Source organism: Empidonax traillii, unplaced genomic scaffold, assembly GCF_003031625.1.
Source record: "Empidonax traillii isolate 1590-97213 ecotype Southwest subspecies unplaced genomic scaffold, ASM303162v1 scaffold9:size3134949, whole genome shotgun sequence".
NCBI lineage: Eukaryota > Metazoa > Chordata > Aves > Passeriformes > Tyrannidae > Empidonax > Empidonax traillii.
The window spans coordinates 495,182-522,845 of record NW_020955202.1 but is presented as its reverse complement, the minus strand read 5'-3'; the positions used below and the strand labels follow the sequence as shown (position 1 = coordinate 522,845).

General features: G+C 46.8%; 1 protein-coding gene across 1 annotated transcript; it reads left to right on the top strand.

The window, feature by feature from the left end:
* The first annotated feature begins 8,845 nt into the window (after nt 1-8,845).
* On the top strand, nt 8,846-19,524 carry SHISA2 (shisa family member 2). Its single transcript, XM_027885036.1, has 3 exons — nt 8,846-9,140; nt 11,179-14,257; nt 19,515-19,524. The coding sequence occupies exons 1-2, from the start codon at nt 8,846-8,848 to the stop codon at nt 11,730-11,732; spliced, it is 849 nt and encodes a 282-aa protein (XP_027740837.1). The 3' UTR covers nt 11,733-14,257; nt 19,515-19,524.
* Nucleotides 19,525-27,664: the final 8,140 nt, after the last annotated feature.

Below are 27,664 nucleotides of genomic sequence, written 5' to 3'. Positions count from 1 at the left end.
CATGGTTTAGTGGTGAACGTGTCACCTTTTGTTTCCACATCATAAACATTTTCTGAAATGCCTTTCTTTAAGGTGGTAGAATTTTGTTAAACTTCAATATTTGAACAGTCCTGACCCATTTGACTCCTGTTGCTAGGAGGTTTATTACTTAATGCTTTTTTTACTCAGCCTCAGGAATTTAATCTTTATAGCCCATGGCTGCAGTTAAATGCCACAGTGAGGAGGTGAGTAGGCTATGTGTTTCTTTAGCTTTGATAACTTTTCCAAAGAATGGTTTGTTTTCTTTTTCTCACCTAGAAGTAAGGCAATCCTAGCTTACTATGAACAGGTTATGATTAAGATTAGAAGCATCTGCAAACTCAAAGAGCTTCTGGGTTGATTTTACTTTTGAGTATAGATTGACCCCCACCAGGATATCAGGTCATTTTTGTTGAACAGTTTATGAAAAACTTGGAACATGTATTCCTGTCCTGAACAGGTCGATAGCTGAAAGAGCAAAAGGTACTTCATTTGTTTGTTAAATAATGTTTCACAAACTGATGGGATTTCTCTTTTCTTGTCAATGCAGGTGTCGCCCTAAGGCATGTGCTTGGGCAGAAGAAAGACAGCAGCTTTTTAGAACGTCATATTATTGCTTCCAAAATCCATTTCTGATTAGAGGCTGGTGTATACCTCCTGGTCAAAAAAATCCCTTGCTGGCTCTCTGTATTTAATGTGGCACTTTGTGTTAACAGGATATATACTTCTGAGGTGATGATGGTCCCGGTTACACAAGCAAGCTAGGAGGATGAGGTTGTGTCAGACACTATGCTGTAGTAAAAAGGGAAAGAAATACAGATTTAATGAATATTCAAAATCAAACTATTTATTATACAAAACTTGAAATTCTGAAAAATACCATGTAGTCTTATTAAGAGAAGACATGGGTAAGTTCTCATGGGAAAAAAACATGATGACAGGCAGCTGGTGTAGACTTTCATTTGAGTGAAACCTTGGGGAAAAAAGTATGCACAAACTGTGTACAGTTGGGTAGTCTATTAACTCCTTGGCTGAGTACCTAAGTAGAAGATACCCTAAACTGAAAAAACATCCAAACCCCTCTCATCCTGTTAAGAGTGTTAGCATTCCTGGGCTGTTTGGGCTAACCTTATTTCTTTATCAATATCCACACAAAGGAATTTAACCTTTGAGCATAAACACTTTCACTGTTATTCTATTTGGGGACAAAGTAAGATACATGTGATAAAGGTGTCCATTCTGGAAAAGAAAAAAAAAAAAAAAAGTCTATCTTTCAAAAAAAGGCTTGGAATGGGTGGGCACAAATGCTAAGTGTATGAAATGGCAGTGAGCAGTTAGTCCTTTATAGCGTGGGGACATCTCTCTATCTCTGCTGGAGACATTCATTTTGTGACAATGTGTGGAGGAGTGATGGTGAGCATACCTGTATCTTACCAATGTGCTGCCTTTGTTGTTCAGTGCAGCTGTGCTCAGCATAGCTCTCCAACGTGTTGCCTCCTTTATCCTTAACACCAATGCTGAAGGCAGCTATGGGACTTCTGATTTAGCATCAGGTCGAAGTGAACCGACAGAAGCGATAGCAGAAGGAAAGTGCCTGCCTTGATGCCATGGAAATGAGAATTAGCAATGCACATTTTATCAGTGTCAAATAGGAATTGTCTTTTTTACCTTTTATTTTGGTTGCTGACTAAGGGAACTGGTGGCTGTCTGAAGGAACTCACAGCACCTAACATTGCCTTTGCTTACCCCCACAGTAGCAGTGCAATGCTTAAACTGCAAGAATAGCTTTCAAGGAGCAGGCACATGTTCACATCCTTCCAGCTGCCAAACCAGCAGCAAGCCTCATTCCCGGGGAGGGCCAGACCTTTGGCTGCCAACTAAGTTTATGCAGTACGGACCACAGGGCAAAGCTCCTACTTGATCCCACAGTAGCAAAGTGAAGTTGATGCTGAGCACTGCTCTGAGAGCAAAGAGCGAAGGCTCTTAACATTGTTTTTGTTGGCTTCAGGTGTGATGATGCTCTGTCAGTGCCAACAGCAACCTTCTGCTTGCATCGGGGATGTGCAGAAGGGGCTGAAACGGTAGAAAGACTCATAGCTCATTCAGATTTAATTTCTGTAGTGAAGATGCAGGTCTAATACAAGTGCCTATTAGCTTAAATTTATACTTCATTGGTAACAGTATTTAGCTAATCTCTTCTGAGTAATTTGTGATTTTACACTTCAGAACTGTCAACTTCATCATCCCCCCCTCCCTGTGACTTATTTCTAGTGCTGCAGCAGCTGGTGCAATCATTATATGTTGCTCTGTCATGGCAGTATCCATGCTGGGGTGGCATCAGGGTTTAATAGGCTTCGGAGCTGTTGGGAAATATGGGGGCAAAAGTGATCTAGGGGTAAGCTCCTGATCTCGGGCAGATGGATGGTGATACCATTTCAGCAGTGACAGAAACATTAAAAATGGAACATCCCTGCAGAGCACTGGATGTATCGTTTAAAGTTAGCCTTGAGAAGTGGATGGGGTGGGGTGGGGGGGAGGGACGGGAAGGAGGGAGGGAGGGGGAAATTCCAAAGCCTCCTTGCCAGGCTAGATCATCTTTAAGGTAAGTCGTATTGGAGCTATGCTATTAATGTCAAGTAAAACAGGAATGATGCAAGCAGAAACAGTATTTTTTGCTTCTTTTGTAAGCAGTATAAAAAATGTCCTGATCTAGAAAATATTCTCATAAATATTGTTAGTTTTTCAAAACAAGTTGCTGCTTCTTGCTCATCTGCAGAAATAATCCCTCTATAAAACCCAAAACTGCAAATTTAGATGTGCCAAGTCCTGTTTAACTGTACCAGAGAAGAAAAGCTTTTTTACTTGCTATAGCTCTCTGAACTTACTGTACAGGCAATAACCTGGGCTTACAGCTGTGTGGTGATGCTGCTTTCACTACATGGTGACCAAATCCATGTCTTGCACTATGGCATGAGGAAGTGAGCAGCAGTAAATTTCTGTTTTGAAATTATCCTTAGTTTTCTCTTCCTGCATTTGATAAAATGCTTATGCTTTATGTCCCGTGTGGCATAAACTGGAGAGTGAATGTGGAAAATTCCTGTGCTTTCCTGGCTTTGTCTTTTTTTTTATTTGAAATAGCTTTAAAAAATGATACTTTATCCAGTAGGCTCGTGTCACTGTGAGGGCAGGCAGTGGGAAGATGGATTTAGTCCACAGGTAATTCTTTCTTTGTTTTTGTCTGGGGAGTGGAATAAAAAAAAGGCTAAAATTCTTTCATTTTTTGCCAGTGTCTGGAGTGGTTGGTTAGAGCAGAAATAATAATTCAATTAGGAAACGGCATCCCTTTCAATTTGAAGATGTGCACATTAGGTTTGTGTCCAGGGCTTTACATCCTGTTGTGTCAGCAGTAAGTGAAAACTCAAAAAATCAGTGTACTAAGACTCCAGGAAGCCTGACAATTGTACTGATCAGGGCTGAGTAGTTGGGCAGTGCTAACAAACTCCCTAAAGCCCCAGTCCAATGGGGCTGTGTGTTGGAACTGGAGGAATGTTTTCTGAGAAACAGCCTCCTCCTACATTCGTGAATTTGGACAGAGATGTCCCCCAGCACTCACTGTTACCCTGCTCACCTCCCTTCAGCCTGCATCCCCTAACCCCGTTATCGAGACAGTGGTGCATTTTGGAGCCAGACATGCGATAGGGGAGGTGTCTGTGCTGGCTGTGATAAGGTGGTGCCAGCGCTGATTTCTGCTGTCGCTGCTGCGTGTGCTGAGACAGCGAGCACTGACAGCAGGAGCCGAGCTTTGCCCACTGATGTGCTCGGTGCCAGTGCAGCCACTGCAGATCCACAGCCCAGCCCCTGAGGAGTGTGCTAACTTCATATCATTTCATTCAAAGCTATTTTTATAGTCCTTTGCCTCCTTCTGTGAGTGTTGGTTTTTTTCCTTGGGTCATCTTGATCTAATTATTTTCCAGGAAATGAGAGCCAATAAAAGAAAGCCTTTTGCTATGAATACATGTGTATTTTAAAATGTAGATATTAAATATGGTCCCTAAGCAGAAATAAAAACCAGTCTGGCTTATGCAACTAATACCACAATCGGAGTGGCAGTTTCGAGCTTTAAAGGTATTGATGGTGCTTAAATTATGCTTACCACAGGTACAGCTACTCTAGTGTAAAAGGTAGTTAATAACCAGGGTGTAAAGAGAAGGAAACCCTACTTAGTTAAGCCCATATATTCAGGTAACTATTCTCATCTGGGAAATTACGTTAGTAAAACCTGTCAGTGTGGATTGCAGTCTTGAATTCAACAGTTCTCTGGGACAAAACCCATAGTGATGGAGTTTCAATAACACTACCCTTCCCACTAACTTCACATGGGGGCAGCAAGGCATTGCTGTATCAGCGGGAAATACAGTTTTGCCTGAGAAGCGACTTTGCCAGGATAAATGTAAAAGATGCAGGGATTGCCAACCCATGGCTCCAAGGTGATTTATTTATAAGTTAAAAAAACACACAAACAACTACATGGGGTTTCAGATTGGAATGGTTTCCTTTATTTTACGTTACCAGGAAGAGGGTTCTCTGCTGTTGAAGAAGTGTCCAAACTGCAATAAAATCCAGCTCTTGTGGAAAGTCTGGCCACAGATGATTGGATGCCAGATCATCCAAACAATAGTACCGTGATGATGAATTCTAGATTTTCTCTGCAAGAAGGGAAGGAGAAGACTTCAGGTTATGAGTTTTAATTTACAATACTGATTTGCAATGTCGTGGACACAACTGTAGGACCAAAGTAATTTCCAAATCCAGATTTTCAAGATTTTTGATAAGGCTGCAAGTGTTTGATGCTAATGATGTAATGACAGGTACATGAGCTAAATATAATGAGAAAGGTACACAAATGTCTGTTTGGCATTCAGGGCTGGGCAACGAAAAGCAGGTAATCTCACTTACACCCAAGTAACACACTTACACAAGCGACAAGGTTATCAATAATGAAACAGAAGATTCCAAAGGGGAAGAAAAGAAAAGCATCCATCCACCACTGAAAGTTTATCTCCAGTGGGTCAAAAAAAACGGAATAAGAGTTGCTGCTGGTTTTATGTCTCTCTGATCATCAAGGGAATGTGGCAAGCTGCAACAGCATGGGTTGGAAATTCGATAGGGAAAGCAAAACATCCCTAACAGCGAGAGCCACTTACACACCCACAGAAGCTCACAGCAGCTTGAAGAGTTGCATTGCAGGGTTTTCCTTTTCCTAGCTCTAAGGAGGTTCCAACCAAAACAGACAGAGATATAGAATAAGGTGAGAGGTCTGGGTTCCTGCGTTATCTTGGAGGATGGACACCCAAGGGGGAGGGAGAGGGACTGTTGTTTCTTACTTGTTGTCACAAATTCCTCTTGTCCTTTCTTTTCTTTCCTTCCTGTCTGATGAGTGCTGGCACAGCCAGCCCCGGCAAATGTTTGCAGTACCTCGCTGGGAACAGTTCAGCAGCTCAGACTCAAAGTGAGGTGTCCTTGTTTTTCCCCTTCTTGAACTGTGAGCTGTTCAGGATGAAAGACATGGTTTTGTATTATCTCTCTTTTTCATGCCTTTTCTGGTATTGTTGTCTGTTTTTTGAAGTAGAAGCAGTTTGTATTTGCAAAGAGCTTGAGTAAATGAGGCCTGCCAACCTTAGGAAAGCAAAGCATCGTGCTCTGAAGGCACATAACAGTCCCATCTGTAGAGGGACTGCAGTAGGAAAGCAGCAAAAATGCCTTTTTTATAATAAGGAGGATGTCTGTCAATGCAATGACTAAATGAATTTACAAGGTAAGAACATACTGGTCACTTACGCAGTCACTTGAGCCTGTGGTGGCGATTATCCCACAGCAGCTCTACCTGCAAGGATGAGCGGCACAGGGAGCTGTGCCACAGCTCCATGCCCAGGCATCCAGATGTGCAGGTACTGCTCTCACACAGCCAGTATAACAGCTGAACCCTGGGTCCTATAGAAGCTGTAAAGTGCTGTAGATGGCCTTATCCCCAACACTGCTGCACTGATAGTTTGCAGCTCAGAGTGTTAAAAATTATATGGCAAATGTGCTTTAGCAGTTTCAGACAACTAAAAAAGGTTCTTTTACCTCTTATTTTCCCTGCTATAAGGGAGATGATTTTTCAGGAATAGCAGAATAGAGGGTGAGTTCTTCAAATTACTAAAACAAAATGTGGTTATTCACTTTCCTGAGCCCATGCTTTTGGCTGGAGAGGGCGAAGAACATGTCTACTCACGCAAAGACCTCAGAAAACTACACATGGTAGTAGGACTAAAAATTCAGAGATTTGTAGAAAAAAAAATTAAAGTTGAAGCAGATAGAGATTTATGGACTATGTGATCATTAATGAATTTCTCTAGGATTTAAAAATCCCTTCCCACTCTTACATCTATATGATGTTTCAGTTATATCTAAAAGCTGCACAACACTTGGTTTGATGGGATAGGTGGAGTTTGTGTCCTACAGGATCTGGGACCTTAGTGGTGAGTTTATTTTGTATTGAAATAGATTGAGCTAATTTATGCTAGATACCAGAAAATGAGTGAAAAAGTTGCAGAGTAGAAAAGACTGTTGCTATACTTATGTATTTTCACATATTTTGGTTCTTGATTTTTTGTGTGCTTTTAAATTTAAATCATAGGGGTATTACCTGATCAGCTTGTAAAGACAGTGAGGGAAAAAACCCTCCACTAGTTAGTCTTTTGCTAAATAGGATCTAAAGCATTTTGCAAAGTGCCAAATGTTTTAAGTTTTACAAAAGCATAATGAGGTATGCTATTATCTCTGCTGCTACCCATACAAGTTGAAACAAATACCAAGCTTGAATATATAAAGTACCTGTTACAGATAATCTCTGCAGGAGATCTGGTGCTGGTATTTTGTTGTGATTGAGGCTCCTAACTCGGAGTACAGATAGGTTAGATTAGATAATTTGCTTTTTACCTATCTTCCCATAGGCTGTTATTGCTATTGAAAGAGATCCACCTTACTGAGTATCAGTAAACCATCAGCTCAAAGGATGGGGCTGGGAAAGTATTTTCCTTGCCACGTATAAAAGAATCGAGAAGCTGCTTTTCTTATTATGAAAATGTGACTCCAACCCAGATTTAAAGAAAATGATCTCGTAGGAAGATCTCTGTGAATGTAGGTATTTAACAGCTGCTGTGCTGTCACTTGTGGCTGCCAGACGTCCAAAGACAGGTCACTGGCGGGAGCTTCATGGTTCTAATTCCTTCCCCAGACAGTCTGCTTTCCTCACTGTGACTCATCGCTGACCCACAGCACGGGGGGTGTCTTGGGCAATGGGTGCTGTGGGTGGTGCGGGTGCAGTGTACGAAATCCATCATCGGTCACAGCTGTCTGTGGTGGGCTCCTCATGCCAGAGCTGACGGGTTTTGAGATGGAGCATCTCAAACTCCATCATTCAAACCGCTGCAAGTTTCTTCTCGTTCACCCAGCTGGGTCGATTTGATGGCACAGAACCTGCAATCCCACTTTTTATCTTGATAACTACAGACTTTTCCAAAGGTTAGCTGCTCTGGGTTACTAATCATCTCTGAGGTAAGTGAGGTGTGAGGTGTGTGGGAACCAGCCACCAGCTGAGCTGCGAAAGGGCTGTGGCTGGGAAAGTACTGCGAGCAGCAGCGAAACTCAAGGGGCCAAATTCTACTACCTGGGCCCTAATTTGAGCAGAATCTGCTCCACAAGACCAGCAGCTCCATGAAGACCTGCAGCTCCAGAGAGTGTCTGAAAAGAGAACGAAACAGGCGGATGAAAAGGGAGGGGGAAGGACTGATATGTTATCAGGGAAGGACAGTAATTTCACTGAAGAAGAAAAGCTTGAAAGAATGAGAGAAATAAACAATACTTTGCAGTGACATTCCTTACCAGCAGGATTTAAAACCGGTGCCCCTTATCAGAGCTACCCTGTTCGTGCCTTTTTATTAAAATAAGCATTTTTTTTACTTGACGTAACACAGTTTAAGTGAAAGCTGCGGTCGGTGCCAGGAGACCTGTCTCAGAGGGAAGGAGAAAATACAAACTTCGTTGACACCTCGGCCGTGTTTGAAGGTACATCCTTGGTTTGCCGCTGCCTTTTAGGAAGCCGTGAGGCAAAAATACGGGCGGCCGCTTTTTTGGGGCGGGGGGCTCCTTCGGTCATAGCACCTGGAGGGGCGGTGGGAAGGACACCCACCGCGGGTCTTGGGGGAGCGGCAGTGCGACCCCCGGGCTGGCCTCTGCTGCCACTCCTCTCCCCTTTTCCCCGTCCCCCTCGACCCCTTCCCCTTCTCCCTCATTCCCCTCTCCCCCTCCCGTCGGGCAGGGGCGGGGCGGGCGCATGCGCGCTGGGCAGCCCCCGCCGCCTATAAGAGCGGGCGCGGCGCCCCCCGCGCGCAGTGGCGGATCGGGCGCGGCGCCGGACGGGGCGCACCGGGAGGCGGCTCCGGCGGATCCTCGGCGCCCGCTCCGCTCCGTCGGCGGGAGGATCGCGGGTACCCGCCGGCCTTCGCCCATGGGCGCGGAGGAGGGCGCGGGCCGGGCCGGCGCGGCGCGGAGGCGGCGAGCGAGAGCCGAGTAGCAGCGTTCCCCGCCCCGCCGGTGCCGCTCGGGCGGTGCGTCCCGGCAAGCCGCTCCGTACCCCGCGGGCCGGCCCCGGGCATGTGGCGGCGGCGGCGGGACCCGCGGCCACACTGCCCGCAGCGCGGCGGCTGCCTGCCCCGGGGGGCCGGGCGGCGCTGCCCCGGCGCGGGGGGGCTCTGACGGCGCGGCCGCCCCCCCCGGCGGCGCCATGCGGGGCTGGCTGCTGCTGGCGGCGCTGGGCTGGCTGCTGCCGGCGGGGGCCGCGGCCAGCGGCGAGTACTGCCACGGCTGGCTGGACGGGCAGGGCGGCTGGCGGGACGGCTTCCAGTGCCCCGAGCGCTTCGACGGCGGCGACGCCACCATCTGCTGCGGCAGCTGCGCCCTCCGGTACTGCTGCTCCAGCGCCGAGGCGCGGCTCGACCAGGGCGCCTGCGACAACGACCGGCGGCAGGGCGGCGGCGAGCCGGGCCGGCCCGGCAAGGACGGCTCCGACGGCGCGGCAGGTGAGGCGGCCCCGCCAGGGGTGGCACCGCGGGTCTCTCCGGCTCGGCGGCTCCGCGCGGGTTTGCGTTAAACTTCTTACCCGCCCCTTCCACCCCCCTCTTCCACCCCCTTTCCCCCCCGCTGTCAGCGGTTCCCTCCTCCGTTGAGTCGAGTCGTGGGGCAGGACGGACGGAGGTGGGGCTGGCCGGGCCCGGCGGCGGCTGTAACAGGGAGAGAAGTGCCCGAGCTGAAGGCCTGTCTTTTTCCGCCGGGAAATCCCAGCCACGTCTCCGTTAGAGCAGGTGACACCACTCCCCCCAGTACCGGCCTGGCGCAGCTCTGCCGCCACTTCAAACGGGCTCCTCAGCCCCGGCCGTGCTTCCCGTTCAAAAGAGAAGGAAAAAATGAGAAAACCCGTATGAGCAAAAGAGAAAAAGTAACAGGATATTTCAAAAGGACTCTGGCCGGTCCCCGCTGTAATTGTGTATGTTCTTCCAGCTCAGATATCCCCACTTAGGATTGGCTTTACAAGATTGAATTTCAAGGATAAACTCAAGTCTTTCTACTACTGTTTAAAAAAGCCCCGGTGGCTCCCCAGCACACTTGCTGCCATTCATGCACACTGAGCTCACGAGAAGTAGCCTGAAGTGATGTTATAATTAGGACAGATTTACTCTTGGAAAACTTGCGTGTTACTGTCTATAGCAAGTGCTTGCACCTGCTTAAGAGCCGCTGCAGCATCAAACACAGAAGTGGAGATAATGTTTTGCAGCCTTTTGTTTAAAAGTGCTAAAATGATGGAAGAATTGTGTCCTTTTGGTTATAACTTGCTCCATATAATCAGCTGTGCAAGGAGGTGTTCTGACCTGAGCAGACAGATAAACCTTCTTTGCAGTTCTGAGAACAAGGCATTTTTTTTATAATTGGTATTTACTGCTCAGCAGGTTTGGGAGCCGTCACCCTGCACTGGCACTATTAACTTGCATGTCATTAGCAGTGGCTGCCTCAGCAGGGTCAGACAGGGTCAAGCAGGGGTCCACAGCTCTGCCAGAGTCTTAGGGCTGCTGTGTTTTGGTGGAAATGATGAAGTCCAGGCACGTTGTTGGGAGCATTCACAAGCACTGAAGAGATGCACCTCTCCTTCATTATTTCTGGATATATCCATGCACATTTCTTATTGAGGCAAACAGCTTTTTTTCTTGGGAGTGGTGGATAAGTACCTGGAGCCCAGGTCCTTCCAAGGATGGTGTTTGCCATGCTTAGTGGCTCCTGACCCCACCAATAATGCATCACCCATACTTTCTGCTCCCACCCCTTGCCCACCCTCACTCGTCCTGCCCTGATGTCCCTTCATTAAGCCTCACAAGGAGCGATGCTGGTCCTCTGCTGGATGCGAAGCTTTGGAGCATGATGCAGTCTCCCCATTGCCTGCTCTGTAGTTTCTCCCTAAAGCCAGGTCTGAAGTGCAGAGCAAGTGGACACATCCCCAGCGCTATGGGGTGTCAGAGGCCCTGTGACTGCTGTATGGTCACTGCGTGACTGCCTCCCTTCCCCGGCAGGGGGGTGGCCTGACAACAAACCAGAGTGGGCTGGTGATGGGGAGCGATACGATGCAGCACTGGTGTTTGACTACCCTGTGCTCCTGAGCCCTCAGCAGGAGTATCTCCCTAAGGCACTGTTCAAACCTAGCGATATCTTGCCTGATTCTTCTGGTAGGGCATATTGGAGATGCAGTCTGATGAAAGGTGCAGCAGTGGTTAATATGGACTAGACCACCATCATCAGGAGTGAGCTGTCCTCCCTCAAGGTGTGAGCTGTGGGCTTTCATTCCTGCTAATAACTTTAAAAAGAGGCTTTTGGAAACTTAAGCTGTTGGTTTAGGCAGCCCTTTTCGTCATTTCAGTGTAAAATGGTTGGCTGCACACACAGCTGTCAGTGCTCGCCCTGCATTGACCTGTGCTGGGAGGAGTGGGCTCCGCTTGGATAAGGGGGGACTCTTGCTGGAGCTACTGAGGTTTGTTCTTGGCCCCAGTGACAATGTTTTCCTTGCTATTGCAGTGCCCATCTACGTGCCATTCCTTATCGTTGGATCTGTATTTGTCGCCTTCATCATCCTGGGGTCACTGGTGGCAGCTTGCTGCTGCAGATGCCTGCGGCCCAAGCAGGAGCCCCAGCAGAGTCGAGCTCCTGGGGGCACCCGCCTGATGGAGACGATCCCCATGATCCCAAGTGCCAGCACCTCCCGGGGCTCCTCCTCTCGCCAGTCCAGCACGGCTGCCAGCTCCAGCTCCAGCGCCAACTCAGGGGCCAGAGCCCCACCGACCAGGTCCCAGACCAACTGCTGTTTGCCAGAAGGGACCATGAATAATGTCTATGTCAACATGCCGACGAACTTCTCGGTGCTGAACTGCCAGCAGGCCACCCAGATCGTGCCGCACCAGGGGCAGTACCTGCACCCCCAGTACGTGGGCTATGCTGTGCAGCATGACTCGATGCCGCTGACCCCGGTGCCCCCCTTCCTGGATGGTTTGCAGAGCGGCTACAGGCAGATCCAGTCGCCCTACCCACACACCAACAGTGAACAGAAGATGTACCCAGCTGTGACTGTGTAGCGCTGACGCCTTCCTCCCCCTCCCTGCCCAGCAGATTGTGATATCTAAACTGCACGGTGGAGAAATACTTCCTTGGAATGAAGCTCCCAGAACATCACTTGTAAATAATTTTGAAAGGCTCATGCATGTCAGACAGTGTTTATAAACCATTTATTTTCAACGGGGTCTGTTGCCAGAAACTGTAAGGATGATATCTCGGAATTAGCGTTGCCAGATACGCTCTCATTCCAGTGCGTGATTTACGGCAGCGGCGGATTACGCTGAAAATGCATATGTATTTCACATTACTGTATTTGAGAGATAAATGTCGGAGCCATTAAGTGCCCTTCAGGTATGACATGGTCAGAAGTATTTGCCTAATTAATTCGTAGAGAGAGTTTTGTTACGCTGTACAAGACCGCAGTACTTAAGAAACCTCTCTTCTCCTCTCCCAGCTCCTTAATGACATTTCCCGGTGCTTTACAGACAATCACAACCAAGAGCCAAACGGTGCAATCAAGCCCTGCGCACAGGGTGCTGGTACCAGCCTCCACGGTTTCTTATACACACCTGGTTTGGGATAAAATGCCACAAGAGGCTCGGTCTTGCAAAGACCAATTTTCCTTGTCCCTGGTATTTATGTAGGAATTAGAAGAGTGAATTATTCGGCTCTTCTTCCAGTGCACTTGAAACCCTTCTTGATTTGGTTTTGTCTCAAGATCAGGACCCAGTAGTGTGGTTTGCACAGACTATCTTTGTGAACATTTTACTAAAAACAGGGTACGAGGTGCTTGCTCTTTGTGATACTCAGCAAAGCTTTGGTACAGCTGGCAGTGTCTGAGCTGAAACTGCCTTCGCAGGGAAAGGTCATACTGTGATTCCAAACATGCCTGGTTTAACCTCACTTCTCATGGAATATTAATCCCGCAGGAATACATGTGAAGTTGTCAGCCCCAAACCCTGCTTGCAGCTGAGTCTGACTGTAGGAAAACGGAGTTTGTCTGGTTCCTCTGCCAGCCCATTCTGAATCCCCTGCCCTCCCACGTGGGAGTGGGGGAGTCTCACAGAGAACTGCCCTGGCTGGGACATGGGAGGGCTGGTGCAGGTTTGAAACCCATCCTCTTTTCTTCTTTACCTGTGGGGCAGCGGACTAGGAAGGCACAGCTGTATTTAAAAATAAGGACAAAGGCCCAACCAAAGGACAAGGGTGCTTGCGGTGCCCTGGGGATCAGGGAGGTGGTGAGGTGTGGACAGGGGAGACGCTTCACACTGGAGCTGCTGGCTCCCCTCTTGCTTTGCTTTATCTGGAGAAAACACCTCTCCAGATGGAACGGCTACAGCGTGCTGGGAATAATCAGATCATGCTAATTGTAATATATCAACCCAGATGTAGCAAACTAAGGCTGGTTTTGTCTCTTAAAAAAGCACAGTCTCTGCATTTCCATCCATTTGTTCTTCAGCCAAAACTGCAACAGAAGACTGAGGCTCTATACAAAAGAACAGGCAATTACTGTAACCAGACCAGAGATTATAAAAGGTTTCTTATTGTCTGATACTGTGTCAATATGTAGCAATAACTGTGATACTGCTATTTTTTGTATGTCTGTTTTTAAATGACACATAAGGTGCAGACACATTGCCAAATCCAGTGGTTTACTCATAAATATGCCACACACAGGCAGTCTGCAGTGGGCAGAAATGGTTTGGCCACTGACATGGGGAAATGAATAGGTAATTTATCCCAGATCTGTTGTTCCTGGCTGCGATTGCCCAGCCAGTGTGCAGGACCTGGACAGAAAGATCGGTGTATGGGACCTGGCATCCCCTCCAGCCGGGCTGGGCGTCTTTGGGAAGGCAGTGCCCGGCTGCTGGAGGCGCCAGTGCCCTCCCTGCTGTGCCTGCACAGCTTGGTGCTTGGGGACCTCCAAGGCAGTCGTTGCACCAGAGCTGGGTGCTGCCAAGCTCCTGAAGGACTCACCCTGCTGTGTGGTCTCGTGGGGATTTTGAAAGGGAGTACATCATAGCGTGATCATTCTGGCCTTCCCAAGCTGAGCTGGCAGCTGCCCGTGGCTTCAGAAGGAGTTGGAGGCGCTTGGCTCCACGTGAGACCTGGCCTGCGTGATCAGACAAGCAGCTCATCCCTGTGGTCGTGAGGTTTCCCAGCTGTGAACCAAATCAGCTCTCCCTGCCACCAGTGCGCACACTGCCTGCCTTGCACAGGCCCTGGCAAGGACACCTCCTCTGACCTATGAAATTCAGGTGAATCTTTGTATATTGTTTACTTGTTTAAAAAAAAAAAAGAAAAAAGAAGAAAAAATAATAAGTTAAATTTAAGTCTGTAGAAATTTATTTACAATGGAAGGCAGAGAAGCCTGAGTTGTAATAGAAGGAATTTTGTGAGATGTGGTGATTTTTTAATGTCATGTACAATAATGTAAAACCAATGTTACCATTTAATATAGCTTTTAAATCACTGAAAGAGCACTTGCTTTAAAGTGTTTCTTACAAATGAAGAAGAAAGCTTCCTTTGTTTCTTAATAAATACGGTGTGACTTTAGTTTTGTTTGCTTTGTCATAGGCTCTTTTTTTCTTCAGTTAATAATTTACTTTTTTCTGTCTACAAAAGCACATCTGACCAGCCCACTTCTCCAGACTCTGGCAAAAAGCAAAGTTTGGATTTTTTGCTGTATTTTTAAAGAGTAACAGTAAACCCATCCACTTACGTGGCTGAACACGGTGCCCCAGTGGGGCATACGTGAGGGTGGGTGTTTGTAGAGAAGGGGAGCAGGGAGATGGCAACTGAGCATCAGGTGAGATGGGGACCCCTCATGTCTCAGTGGCTACAGGGGTGGCTGAGGAGCAGCAGCAGGAGCAGGATGGGCCAGAGCCCATGGCTCCATCAGGTTCCCCATTTCCAAATAATACTAAATGCTCTGCAGCAGAGAGCATTTTCTGAGGATTTTGCTTTCAGTAGGATTCACAGTTACCAGCTGAGCATTTTGAATGTACAACTCAGTAAGAGACCCCGCTGTTCCCCCCACCCCCTGCATGGGAACCCTTCTTGCTTGAGCAAACTCCACCCTCATAAGTGAGACCAAAACCAAACCCCCGTTGTGCCGGGGGCATGATGCAAGCCTGGGACAAGGCCACTTTGCTTTCCTGGTGTTTGCTCCCTCCTGCTGCTGGTGATGCTGGCATTGCACTGTGTAGGTGGGCAGATGGCTGGGGGAGCCAAGAGGGCATGGATAGGAAATTGGATCTTTGAGTCATAAACATGCAGATCCAACAAAGACCAGTCTGGGAGAAAAGTAGCCTTAGTCAGGCTGTACACGGCACGTCCTAAAATGCCACCGCTTCCTAGTGTCTGGGGGAAGAGAGGGAGCAAGGTTGGAAGCTGAAAGCTGTCAGGAAAGGAGGGGGTCAGCCATGGCTTGGAGTAGATATGCTGAGGCAGCAAGCACTGTGCAGCAGGAGAGGTCAACAGTTTGTGTCACAGCTTTTTCTTGTATTTTTATGTGGGGGTTTTTATCTCCTTGGCAGTTTTTTTCCCACGGTCGAGAGAGGTGGGTTTTTCCTAGTCTATGTGGTGACTATGGATGGCATGGGGAGAGATGGTGTGGAAACTTGCTGATGAACTCTGCATCTTTCCAAACCACCACTTGTGCTTGCTCATTTATTTACTTTCTATAGGCTACAGTGCCAGTTGAGACCAAGGTCTATTGGGTTGCAACTCAGAAGGAATAGTCCACATGTAATACAGGAACTGGAAAACCCTCGTGCGATGCTGTTGCGTAGCACTGGGACATGGCAGTCCAGGACTGGGCTCAAACCAGGGACCAGGCTGGGCACAGCAGCTCTCAGCTCCTACCAAGGAATGTGCAGCTGCAGTGCAGGAGAGACAGACTCCCTCTTTTCTTTAAAACACAAGATCCTAAAATGTGAGGATTAAAAAATTCTAAACCTGCTGCATGGCCCATAAATACATTTTTGGCCTTATATTGCTATAAGAAGGGATGGAAACGCTCCTGACATCACCCATCTTGCAACCCTAGCTGAGTGCTCTTCACACCAAGTCACACAGCTTGGTGAGGGATGATGCATGGCTCAGGAAACTCACCCCAAGAAGCTGTACGCCTCTCTCCTTGCTCAATTTCATCCCATTACTCAGTCCCATCTTCCCAGACTGCCCCAAACATTCCTCTTTTTTTTCCTGCTGCTTACACCCCTTAAATTTATGTTCTTGCTCACTTGCAGTTTAAAGTGTATGGTGTCCCGTTTCTGTCCCTGTTTCTGAAAAGACTGATACCTATTTCAGGCACTGAAGTGCTCAGTCACGTGTTGTGCCAGAGATGGTGTGCAGGGTGAGCAGTAGTGATGGTGGGCAGCAGCCAACAAATCCCACACAGGCTGGGCTGGCGCTGGTTTGCCCAGAGCACACACCTACATGCTGGTGGTGTCCTCTGAGGGGGAACTGTGCCCCTGAGGTGGCCGTAGGCAATCCCATCAGGCTTGGCCAGTGCTGACCACGGTGCCCATAATACTGAGCTGTGCAGGGAACAGCAGGAAATCATCACCAGAGACATGACCCCTTCACAACACACACGTGGAGAACCACTTCAAAATGTCTTACCTATTAGCTGGGCACGGTCAGAGGGCAAAGCCCATTAGCAGGGGGTTTTCATGCCCCTGTACAGCTGTTACCAGCCATCATCAAGGTTATTAGGGGAAAGTGGAGAGTGTGGTGCAATTAGAAGCCATTGCTTACATGTGGTGCTTAATGCCCCCAGGAGAGTGAGCTGGGATGCAAGTCTCAGCTCAGCACACTGACCTCAGCACCTCCCTTTCAAAATATCTCATTTGCTGTTCACTTTTGGTCTTGCAGGAACTCTTCTTCTCCCTCCAGATTTTCTGGTTTTCCACTCTTTTCCTCCCACTGAAGTTATTACTAAATATTATTCCCCACCTGTATTCCCTTGTATTTTTCCAAGCTGAATCTCATTTTATTGTTTCCTCCTCATATTTCCTGCTTCTCTGTAGGTCTCTTTGTAATATTTCTCTGTCCTCAGAGGGGCTTGCAACATTTTCCTGTCCAGGATCCCTTGCAAATGGACTGAAAATATCACATAAGCTTGTGCCATTCTTTGTCCCCTTCCCTGTCTACACTGAATGGAGCTGGTTCCATGAGATGCTGGCTCACAATGTCTCCTGTAGCAGAATATTTAATCCCTGTGACAGTATTTCTGTGCAACCTGAACAGATAACACCAGCCATTGGTGCTGTAACACTCCTGTGCTGTAGCCTCCTGTGCCCCAGCAGTGGGGATATACCCATCACGCTGGACCACCTGGCATAAAATACCTGTGTGGGCTTCACCAGTGTCTTGCCTTAGAACCTTAGGGTGTGCCGGTGCCCCCATCTCCTGGGGGCAACCTGGCCCCACATACAGTTCCCCCCCGCCAACCCCAGGAAGCCACTACAGTCCTGGCACAGGGCTGGCTTTTCTCTCTCTGCTGCAGAAATCTCCTTTCCTGTGCTGACACTTTCCTGGTCTTGAGATTTGCTGACAAAAATGCTGTCCTAATTGCTTGGCTTCATTTGTACTCTGTATCTGGAAAATCTCTGCACACTGACCTGACCCCAGACCTTTTTCACCTGGCTTGTGACACTGCACCTCTCACCTTCTCCAGCTTCTCCATGCTGGCTTGTTTACAATACTTTCCTTGGCCCTCATGTCCATCATGTCCATCTCCTGCTTGCCCCCACGCCTGCCCTGTGCCCTGCAGGGAGCCGGGCACTCCACTGTGGTGACTGTTGATCCAGATCTCTTGTGAGGGCAGTTGTTTAGGGGGCAGGTGTTTTCCTAAACAAGGTGACGTCTTCCAAATACCAAGAAAAAGGCAGCAAACATTCCACTAGGCAAGGCTGAGAAGTTGCTAGGTGTGTCAGAGGCTGACTATCCTCTTACTCCCTCATTTTCATTATAAGAGGGGAGAGAAACCTCTCTGGACTGTAACATGACTCACAGCTCTCAGACAACAAGTGCCCCCAGCATTGTATTGGCCACTAGCTTTGTCAAAGGAAAGGTAGCTGACTTTTTTTAATGTTAATCAGTTTTAGTGGTTATTTCTGATGAGCTGAAACCAGGCAGGTAACAACTCAATCAATCACCTTTTGAACTGGGCAAGGCCCCGTGGGTACATGCAGCTCACCAAGAGTACATGTTGTCTTCTGTTTGCATTGTTGACAGCACATCAGGAAATACAAAAGAAAACTCACCTTAAACTTTCAAATCTTGTCTGCCACCACAGGCTGTTTTCACACAGGCTGGCTTATAATAGCAAAACCAGATTTCAAATATTCAAGAAAGAATAGCAATAACATCCTTTCTCCTAAACATGATAATCCTTCACTTTCAGGTAAGCAGTCCCTTATTGGCTGTTATCAGTCCTTCAGAAAACCTCCAGCAAAATCAAGGCAAACAGTGATACATCAAGCTGAAAAATGTTGTTTAATTCAAAAGATGAGTTGTTTTCCATCAGACCTTCCTCACTGTTAATGCCGAACCAGCTCAGGGCATAGCCCACCCTGGTTTGTCTTTGAAGGTTAACTTGAAAACAAAAATGTAAAATGCACTACTTCAGAGCCTATCAATGCCATTAAGCAAGGGCAAGCGAACATCATGTCAGACAGCAGTGAAGTTACTTACCTGTCTCCCTTCCAAGATACTGAGCAGCTTCACAGAATCATAAAAAAATGGGTTGGGTTAGAAGGAATCTTAAAGATCCTTTAGTTCCAACCCCCTGCCATGGGGAGGGACATCTTTCACTAGACCTCACTAGACGTTGCTCAGAAGGCCATCGAGCCTGGTCTTGAACACTTCCACAGACGGGGCAAACAGGTTTCCTTCAATCAGGTTTAGAAAGAGCTTTGAAATCTGCCAGAGACAAGCTGGCAGAGTGTTTGATGCTGCTAGGTGCAGAGCTGAGCTTAGCTAAGCCACGTACTTCCCGCAGTTCAATGATGCTGTGCTCACTCGCACCAGTTACAAGACAAGATAAGGATGTCAGTGTGTTGTGCAGTCTCTGCTATGATTTATTACCCAAATGGTAAATACTGGCTTATACAGCTGCTAATTCCCTCAATATTTGCTTTTGAGAGACAGAATCCTATTGACTTCACACATCAGTCAGTCTACGCGTGACTGTAAATGTCTCATTACGCGGGGAAAAAACGATTCTCAGTTTACATCAGTGCAAACCAAAAGCAACTGCTGTTGACTTACTGTGCAGTCAGAATCAGGATCTCAGTTTAAAAGCTGAAGTGCTACCTTCACTATGTAGGGATAAATACAGTCATTATACAGGATTTAATTAACATGTATGGTAATGGTATGCAGCTCAAGCTCTGATACCAGGCGCATTCAAATGAGCTGACACTAAGATCACACTCCCCCGGTGGTGTAGAGGAAAACACACTGCACTGTCACTGCAGAGACCCGGGTTCGATTCCCGGTCAGGGCCCCTCCCCGGGCAGATGGAGCTCGTTAGCCCGTAAAGGCAATCCATCTACGTCCTGAGGACCTCGCTGCCACCGTCCAAGCGTGCTTGGCCCCGGCAGATGAACCTCAGGATTAAAGGGTGGGCTCAGTTCCGCACACACTGTGTCTCACCTAAAAAATCCACTGCGCAGGCTGGAAGGTGGAAAGACCTTCCCCGGTTCTTCGTTCGCGAAGAGACTGGCCACCACCAAGATCACACTACATTTTTTTCAGACTAAGGCCTGTATTTGTGTGACTGCAGGCAGTTCCAGTGTGCAGAAAGGAAGAAGCAAGGTGGACCAGCACAGTTACAAAACCAGTGCATTATGCAAACCCAAAACACAGTCCCTTCCTTCTTTTTCTCCTGAGGGATTGGAGTGTGCTCAGTGTCCCCACCACTCTGACATGACACCCTCACAGGGGCAGCACCTAATACCAAGGGAAATGCAGAGGGAAACCAGGACCGCCTCTTCGGCCATCACCCCACTGTCCATCAGTCATGGCAAGGAAAATGCAGAATGAGCTCCCTCCTATCAAACTTCCTCATGGTGAGTGTCCTGGCTGACTGTGACCACTGCAGCACAGTCTCACCAGCACTGTTCACCATTCCCTCATCTGGGACAAAGCCCACTCCCCATCTGCCCTGGAGCCGTTTCCTCAGTATGGACAGCCAAGAACCAGCAGTGGCTTTCAGTGACATTTCAAGCCTTAATTTTCCACAGCCATGTATTTCTGCTGAGGAGGAAGCAGCATAAAACTTGTTGCTCCTCGCAGGTTTCTGAGGACCTGCTGCACCCCAAATGCTGGGAGAACTCAGAGAGGCACAGGGCTGTGCTGGAGGGAGGGCTGGCTCTAGATGACTGGGTACTGCCACAGCAGTCTCACAAAAAGGGATTATGTTTCTTAATTTTTCTTCCTTAACATTCCTCAACTGGACCTTTCTCAGTTACACTTTTATTTTTTAATGCTCCCATTTCAGACTTGAGCATTAATCTACAGGTTTAGGGACTTTGATTCTCCTTTGGTCTGGTATGAGGCACCCAAGACTGCCATCAACAGACTTAGCAGCTGCTCCAACAAATATTTGGCTCTGGGACATGAGCACTAGACTCTCTCACAATCTTGCCTGTCAAACTGTTAAGAGGGAAAGTCTCTGAGGTGATTAGTCAACTAATATATCTAATAAGGGGTTTAAGGAGCAATCCATTACATTTAACAATTCTGAGAGTCATTTCCCTTTTTGTGCGCTGTACAAGAGACAACAGTGCAGGGAGCAGTTGGCTAAGCATCGAATTCTCCCACCAACAACTGAATAAAGCTTATGTAAGTTTATCATCAATTTTACTTTGGCATAATTGATTGCCCAGATGTGTGAGAAGCTCTTACATACAGCGCAGTTCCTGCTGCTACGCGCTCCCAGGCTGGACTGCTGCTGCGGAGGCCCAGAGAAGGAACAAGTATTCACTGCAGCACAACAGGGATACACAAGGAGTTCATCGCTCTCTACTTCTCTGCAAAGGAAAAGCAGACACTAGTTCTGGCTTTTGGGATAAAAGTGTTTTGAAATGTGCTCAAGCAGTGACTTGTAAAGGGAAGAGGGGAGATTTGGCTTACATCTTTTTGTTTCCTAATTTGAAAACAACCCAGAAACTTTGTTTTAAAAAAGTCTCTCTATGCTCTTAAAAGGGGTTGTCGGCAATCTGTAAGGAAACAACCTATTCACCAAGTTATAGCACCCTAAGGAGGGAAAGTTTTAGCCAGACCATATATAAATATGCATTTTGCTCCTGATAAAATCTGTTCAACTCCAGCATCTAATAATATCTGGACAAAAAGATCTCTTTGTTAAAGCTCATACGCTTTTACTTTCTATAGGGATCTTATAATGCACGTTCCCCATGGTCACCAAAAATCAGGTAAGGCTAGTATTTTCTGATCTTCAGCCGTAACTTGCGTTACCCCTCCCGAGTCTGTGCAGCACAGTGGCTTTGTTCAGGAGGGGTGATGCTGTGCCTGCAGCTGGCTGCGTCCCCAGGTCTTACAGCCCAGGTAAGCCAGCTGAGCTGCTGAGGCTCTCCTGGTGTTCCAGCCCCCTCACTTCCCAGTAGGTCCAGCGCAAGGCACAATGCAATTCACAGCTCACCATGAAAAAATATTCGTTAAATGGAAATAACATATTGTAGTAGAGAGGACCACAGCTTGTGTCCCCCAGAGCACACGGATGCAGTGCTGCTGGGGAAATGGGAGCCTTTGTGTGGTGTTTCATGCTGTCAGTCTTGCTTGAGGCAAGTAAGCTTGAGAGTTACTTGTCCAGGTACGGTAACACAAGTGAGCTCAGCAGCATCAGCCAAGCACCATCAACAGAGAGTAGGTGTGATATTCTCGAGCAGGCAGGAGAGTTCCTGCCTCTGTGCTTAGGATAGTTTGGAGGAAACCATTCTGCCACAGTCGTGCCTCACCTCACATCTCCATGCATAATCAGACCATGCTCCCCCCTCAAACACAAGAGCATGCAAGCCCAGTATTAAAAAAGCCTCTTGCAAATTTAGCTGCAAGTAAGGAGGCAAAGGAGGTTTTAGGGCTTAATTTTCCTCTGCTGTGTCTAAATGACTCAGCTGGGACAAAAGACTTCCAAGGATTATTTGGTGAAGCTTTGGCAAGATCAAGTGTATGATTTGTAGGGGAATCTCTCTCCATCTAGCTTATATAAGAAGATGGTTTTCACCCTGTAGATACTATTCAAATACCATGTACCTGATGTAAGCTCAGCAGCACCATTTTTACTTTGCCATACTAGTCTTGCTTTGGGGCCTGATTTGAGACCCATTAAAGGAACTCAAGCCTTATTCTAGGCACTAACAAGCAGACCCTTAAAACACACCCAAAAGGCCAAGAAAAAATAAAAATAATCCATTCACCAGCTTTTCAGGCTAAATCTCAAATGCATTTAACATTGAAGAACACTTGCTGCAAAGCTTGTGGGGGGATAAAACAAACAAGCCTCGGTCCACTGGATTGCTTTAATAAAAGGTTTATTGGAAATATTTTTGTGCAGACATACAACAGTCAACAATGCTGTTCAAAGCTACAAATCGTCTAAGTTTTTCGAACCTTCTAAAAATACAAGTAAATGACCTTCATTTGTATTCAGTCTGGAAGGGAAACAAACTCCACTGTAATGCGATGCTGTATTTAAACTACCAAAGGACATTAATAGGACCTGAAAATGGTAACACTTCTAGAGGAAAAAACCCACACACCACTGCTGCTCTGCTGGGAGCCAATTAAACATCCCCCCACAGCATCACTCCTCTCTGCATATCCAGATTAAAACGTCCCCATCTGAAACAATATTTAAGCAATTTGAGTACAGATATGACAGACAAGTGGGCACATGACTTGGCTCGCTGATGAAAAAGATGCTGTTGAGATCCTGTCACTCAAGACGCTGAATATTTGACCTCCCAGTGCAATGGGGCTGCACTTTGGGGGCATGTGGAGGGACAGGGGGAGGTTTTCAAATCAGACAATTCTTCCAACACACACATGCACACAGTCCCAGAGGGCTTGGCTGCCTCATTGCTGTATATCTGGAGCCCTTTCTTTTTTTTTTTTTTTCCTTTTTTTTTTTTTTTTTTACAAAAAAGAGTTTAGAAACAACTTTGAGCAACTTTCCTGTCTATGAGGTCTTGACCATAAGAAGAGCAAGTACCCTCATTCCCTTCCTGAAATCAAAATATCAACCAGAAGGGCAAAGGAAAGCATATGCACTGTCTGGTAAACTCCATGTTTTCTAAGAAACCCTGCAGATGTTTTGAAATTGATTAATTTATGCCAAGATGACATCTGGAACATCTTCGCAGGGAAGCCACCCAGTAAGGTAGTTAGAATTTAAAACAATCATGTCTTTCTGTTAATGTTGGCTTTTTCCCTTGGCTTCATCACTCCATAATTACAAGGGTGCTGACCTTCCAGCTATGCATAGTGACAATTTGGCAATGTATTAGACTTTTCTTCATCATTAGAGCTCTGTTTGACTGCCCAGAGCTGGGCTTGACCACACAGAATTTGTCATTCACCCACTTCTATTTCTCTTTAGTAGCTACAGAGATGCTGAAGGAGAACGAACCCCTTGTGGCAGACTTGAGGAGAACTTGTCTTGCCTTCTTCATACATAAAGGCAGGTTTGGATAAACACCAGTACTCAGCTGCTTTACCTTCTGTCCACACCACAAATGAGCAGGCCATGAATCCAAATGAAACAACTTCTAGGCTTCACATTCTATCGCAAAAAAGATCCAGGTCCCCAGATTAACTAGCCCCTTGCACTGGCCTGAGGGACAACAACCTGCCTAGGAGCAACACCTAAGAAGTGCCATTAACTCTACATGAAGACGGATTCTCAGTCAGGACTGAAATAATTTCAGTGCTCAGTTCTGGTGGGTCCATGAGGCAAACAGTAGCTGAGAAACAATTTAGCAATCTGTCATAACCCATGAAACAACCCTCTAGAGCCAAAGGATGCTAGGCAGGGAAACGTTTCCTCTTTTCAAGCCCAGGACTCAGCTTGGTACCAGAGAAACTCAGCTTCAGGAGGTAACGGCACTTCACAAACTCAGAACTCAGTTCTCCTCCTCCCTTCCCAGAGCCACAGGAAGGAACCAAAGAAGAAAACTTTATCACAGCTCTTCAGGGAAGCCTGAGGAATCCCTCCCTTCTCTAACCTCTAACTGCAGCAGTGGTCTTGGCCAAGCTATTCTGTTTCCCAGTACCTTCACCCCTCCATACAGCCCATCTGAGAGCACATTCCTGGCCAGATAAACTCAGTCAGGCTGTCAAGGCTTACTGCAGGTCACCGAGAAGTGATCACCTTTGGGATTCACTTGTGGGGCCCAAACAGCACAGGGCACTTTCTGGTTTTCATTTGCCAACAAAGCTCAAAGCCTCCATTAATCTTACGGCTACATATGGAAAACGTACAGAAAGAGTTATTCTCTGTACCCCTATGGACTTATTTTGATGTCTCCTACTGTACTGACCTGTGCAGTGGCCTTCTCCAGACACACAGTTCTGGTCACAGATGCTGAAAGGTGGTGAAGGCTCTCTTGGGTGTCTATAGGATACTGAAGATGAGAGATCGGAGCTCTTTCCTTCCTGGAGTTACTCAGTTTTAAGAAGTCAGTATAAGCAATATTCTAAGATTAGGAAAACTAAAATGGGAATAGGGTTGTATTAACTGTGTAATCAAGCCTACAATATTTGCCCCAACCCCACAGAGGACAAGAAAGCTTTAAGAAAAAAATCAGTGTATATGGTTTCACCAACCCAGAAAGCTCGGCACCAGGGAAAATAGCTCCAGAAAGAAACTACATCTCTGACAGCTCAGGTCATGTCAAAGGCCTCACCTCACCAGCACTAACAGATAACTTCCAAGGAAGCAGGGGCTATGCTCCTGGAACAGCTCATTTTACCCCTGCTGCCGCTGGCAGAGTCCCACCAGCTACTGTCTATGACACAAAAACAACGATGCCACCATGCTGTGGAACAGTCAGCTCCCTGTGGCTGCCCCTCTCAGCCTGGCTGGAGAGCCGCCCTTCAAAATGGGATCTCCTGCACAGAGAGTTTCTGAGGAACAGTGACACGTCTGCAGATAAGCAACATGCCAAAGAGAAGCATCACTTTAGAGTCACTGGCCAGTGACACGACTGCTCACACTGGGCCTGACAGGCGGGATGAGAATGGGCCGTGTACAAGTCCAGCCATTAGATTCATATCCTCCTGAGCAGCATGAAGGGACAGTTATGAGTTATGGCTAGGAACAACACTTGGATTTGAATTCAAACCTCATTTGATACGCACTTTAGCTGTGCCTCTTAAGAGCTGCCTGCGGGATAACCTCATGGCTGGGCTTGGGGAACCCTGCAGGTACAAGGTAGGGACAAGGGTCTGGATCTACTTCGTGCTCAGCATTCTGGAGGAGGCACAGAGCTGCAGCACAGACAAACTCTGTAAGAAATGAGTAAAAGGTCTGACAGGACAGAAGGAATCTAACTGTCTAGACACTGAGGAACATGCAGGATCAGTGCTGTGTTTCAGAAGCAGAAGCAAACTGCTACCCAGATACATGAGGTATAGCACTGACATAAACACAGACAAATTCTCATCTCCAACCCCTCAGGTATTTCATACTGTCACTGTTTCTTATTAGACTCAACAAGACACAAAGAGCTCTCCTACAAACTGACTGGGTGATGATCCAAAACTAAGGTAAAATTATCCTCAGTGCTTAACATCATGAGAAATCTGACAAATCTGAAGTGCTTCTTGGGGGCAAACACCCACTAAAGGGCTGCTCTGCTTCAAACTTGAGCTGTGAGGTGTAACAGCAGAAGTACAGCCAGAGCATTTAAAGATGAAATTAAGTCATTATTTACAAAACCAAGGGAGAATGCAATCTGGACATCACCAGTTTTCACTGATGACTGGAGGCAGTGTGAAACAGCAGATTTAGTGAGTTAGCCCAAAAGGATAAAATAAGCCTGCAGGACAGGGACAATGTCAGGTCCATGCACCTCTCAAGCTCTTGGGTTGTCCATACAGGGCCAAGTTGCACCCAGCGCGGACACTGACCACATTACATTCCCTACATTTTACATATTCTGGTTCACCTGAACTTTCTCTTATTTGTGACTTTATTCTTATGACTGTCTCCCAGCAAACACACTCCATTACATGCTGTAAAAATAATGTAATCTTGGTAAGAAGAGACTTCCCTGCAGCATCTGCTATTAGCTGCTGGCTGAGGCAGGGGAAGAGACTGCACAGTTTTGGCATGCACTAAGAAGAGGCGTGTGGTCTAGTGAAGTGCAGATTAGCGAGGCTTGACTGTTATCTTAATTTACAGCCCATATAGTTCATGTTAACTCTACACACATTTTTAGATACATTAGCAGCTTAGTTTGACCTAGATACTTTTATTGGTTATTCGCCATTTCTTCTTGAGAAGTTATTACTGACTTCCCATGCTAGCTCCCTACAGCAAGACCTGAAGCCCTGTCAAGGAAAAGAAAACGTCAACACACTCCTCAGCAGTGCTTAGCTCAGGTTCCCACTCGTCGGCTTCAATTTGCTACTAGGCAATCACTAAAGGAACAGCAGTTTCTATGGAAGCAGTGATTACGGTGTTACAAAAAGCAGCAACCAGATCCAAGTTTAATTTAGGTAAATCACTGCTTCCTTCTGAATACTCAAACCCACCTCCTTCTGGTCAGTGCAAAGAGCTGCCCAGGAAACCCTTTTGTGATCAAGCCCAGGTAAAGTCTGGACGGTCACGCAGAAATCTCCCATTCCTTCTGCTCCGATACCCTGTCTAGTTGATAACACTTTCACACAGTGCTTTCAAAGGCTGCTGTTACTGCTACATGCATTTGCCCTAATGAACGAGGAATTCTGCTGATGCAGAGCAGCTGCCGTTCTCCTTTTGCTGGAATACACTTCATCGTTGAAGACAAGCAACTCCAACGGCCAGTCCACAGCATATTACAATACATTAATTCCCATAATGGCTCCAAAGAACAAGAAGAATGCCAGGTCTTGACCTGGGTGGGTTCTACAGAATTAACTCAGCTAGAGATTAAGGCCTTACAGTGATGATAAAGTCTGACCCACTAGCCCCAGTGTCACATACTGTATAGCCCTGTGACAAATCCCATGTGCAATTCCCATTGAGCTGACAACCAACACACGTACCTCAGTCTAAGCCACTATTGACTCTAGGGAGGGTCTGTGTTTGTGACACACACTGACCTCAATTTACAGGGAGGTCAAAATGATACAGCCCATAGTCTGCACTAATAAAATAAATCACATCAGATGACAGCATCTCTCATTATGTTCTGTAAATTTCGTTGCAGTAAGTTAAGAACAGAAAAGACTCCAGGATCCCTTCTATTCTCTGCTCAACACGTTTACTTGCCCTTCTTCATTATCCAGAGGCTTTTAAAAGCTTTTTTTCTGCAGCCTCATGAAAAGCCTCCAAATTGTTTACATACCAGTGTTTGGTGTGTGGCTTAAAGTACAAAGACTAAGCTGATCTCATTTTGTCTTGGTGGGAAGTTAATTTTCGTTGTGTTTTTACAAAAGGAAGAAACAATTAGCAGTTCTGAGGAACTGCTTACACCACACATTTCCTAAATAGATTTGGGTTCTAAATAAAAGGAAGTGTTTAACAGGTTATATCTGCATTAAGATTTAGAAGCTCCTGGGATCAGGTTTATTTGTCCCTTATTTGTTCTCTGCACTAGTATTCGTGCCTTAAAACAAAATTTATCTCCCAGAAAATACACACATCCACACTTGGCCCCTTGACATTCATGCCTATGGCAAAATTATTTGCATGTTTCCCCTACTGCATAAT

Excerpts from the sequence above, each read along its gene's own strand:
- SHISA2 (XM_027885036.1), top strand. The coding sequence starts at position 8,846 with ATGCGGGGCTGGCTGCTGCTGGCGGCGCTGGGCTGGCTGCTGCCGGCG. Across the intron at positions 9,141-11,178 it reads CGGCTCCGACGGCGCGGCAG|TGCCCATCTACGTGCCATTC; the intron begins GTGAGGCGGCCC and ends TTGCTATTGCAG.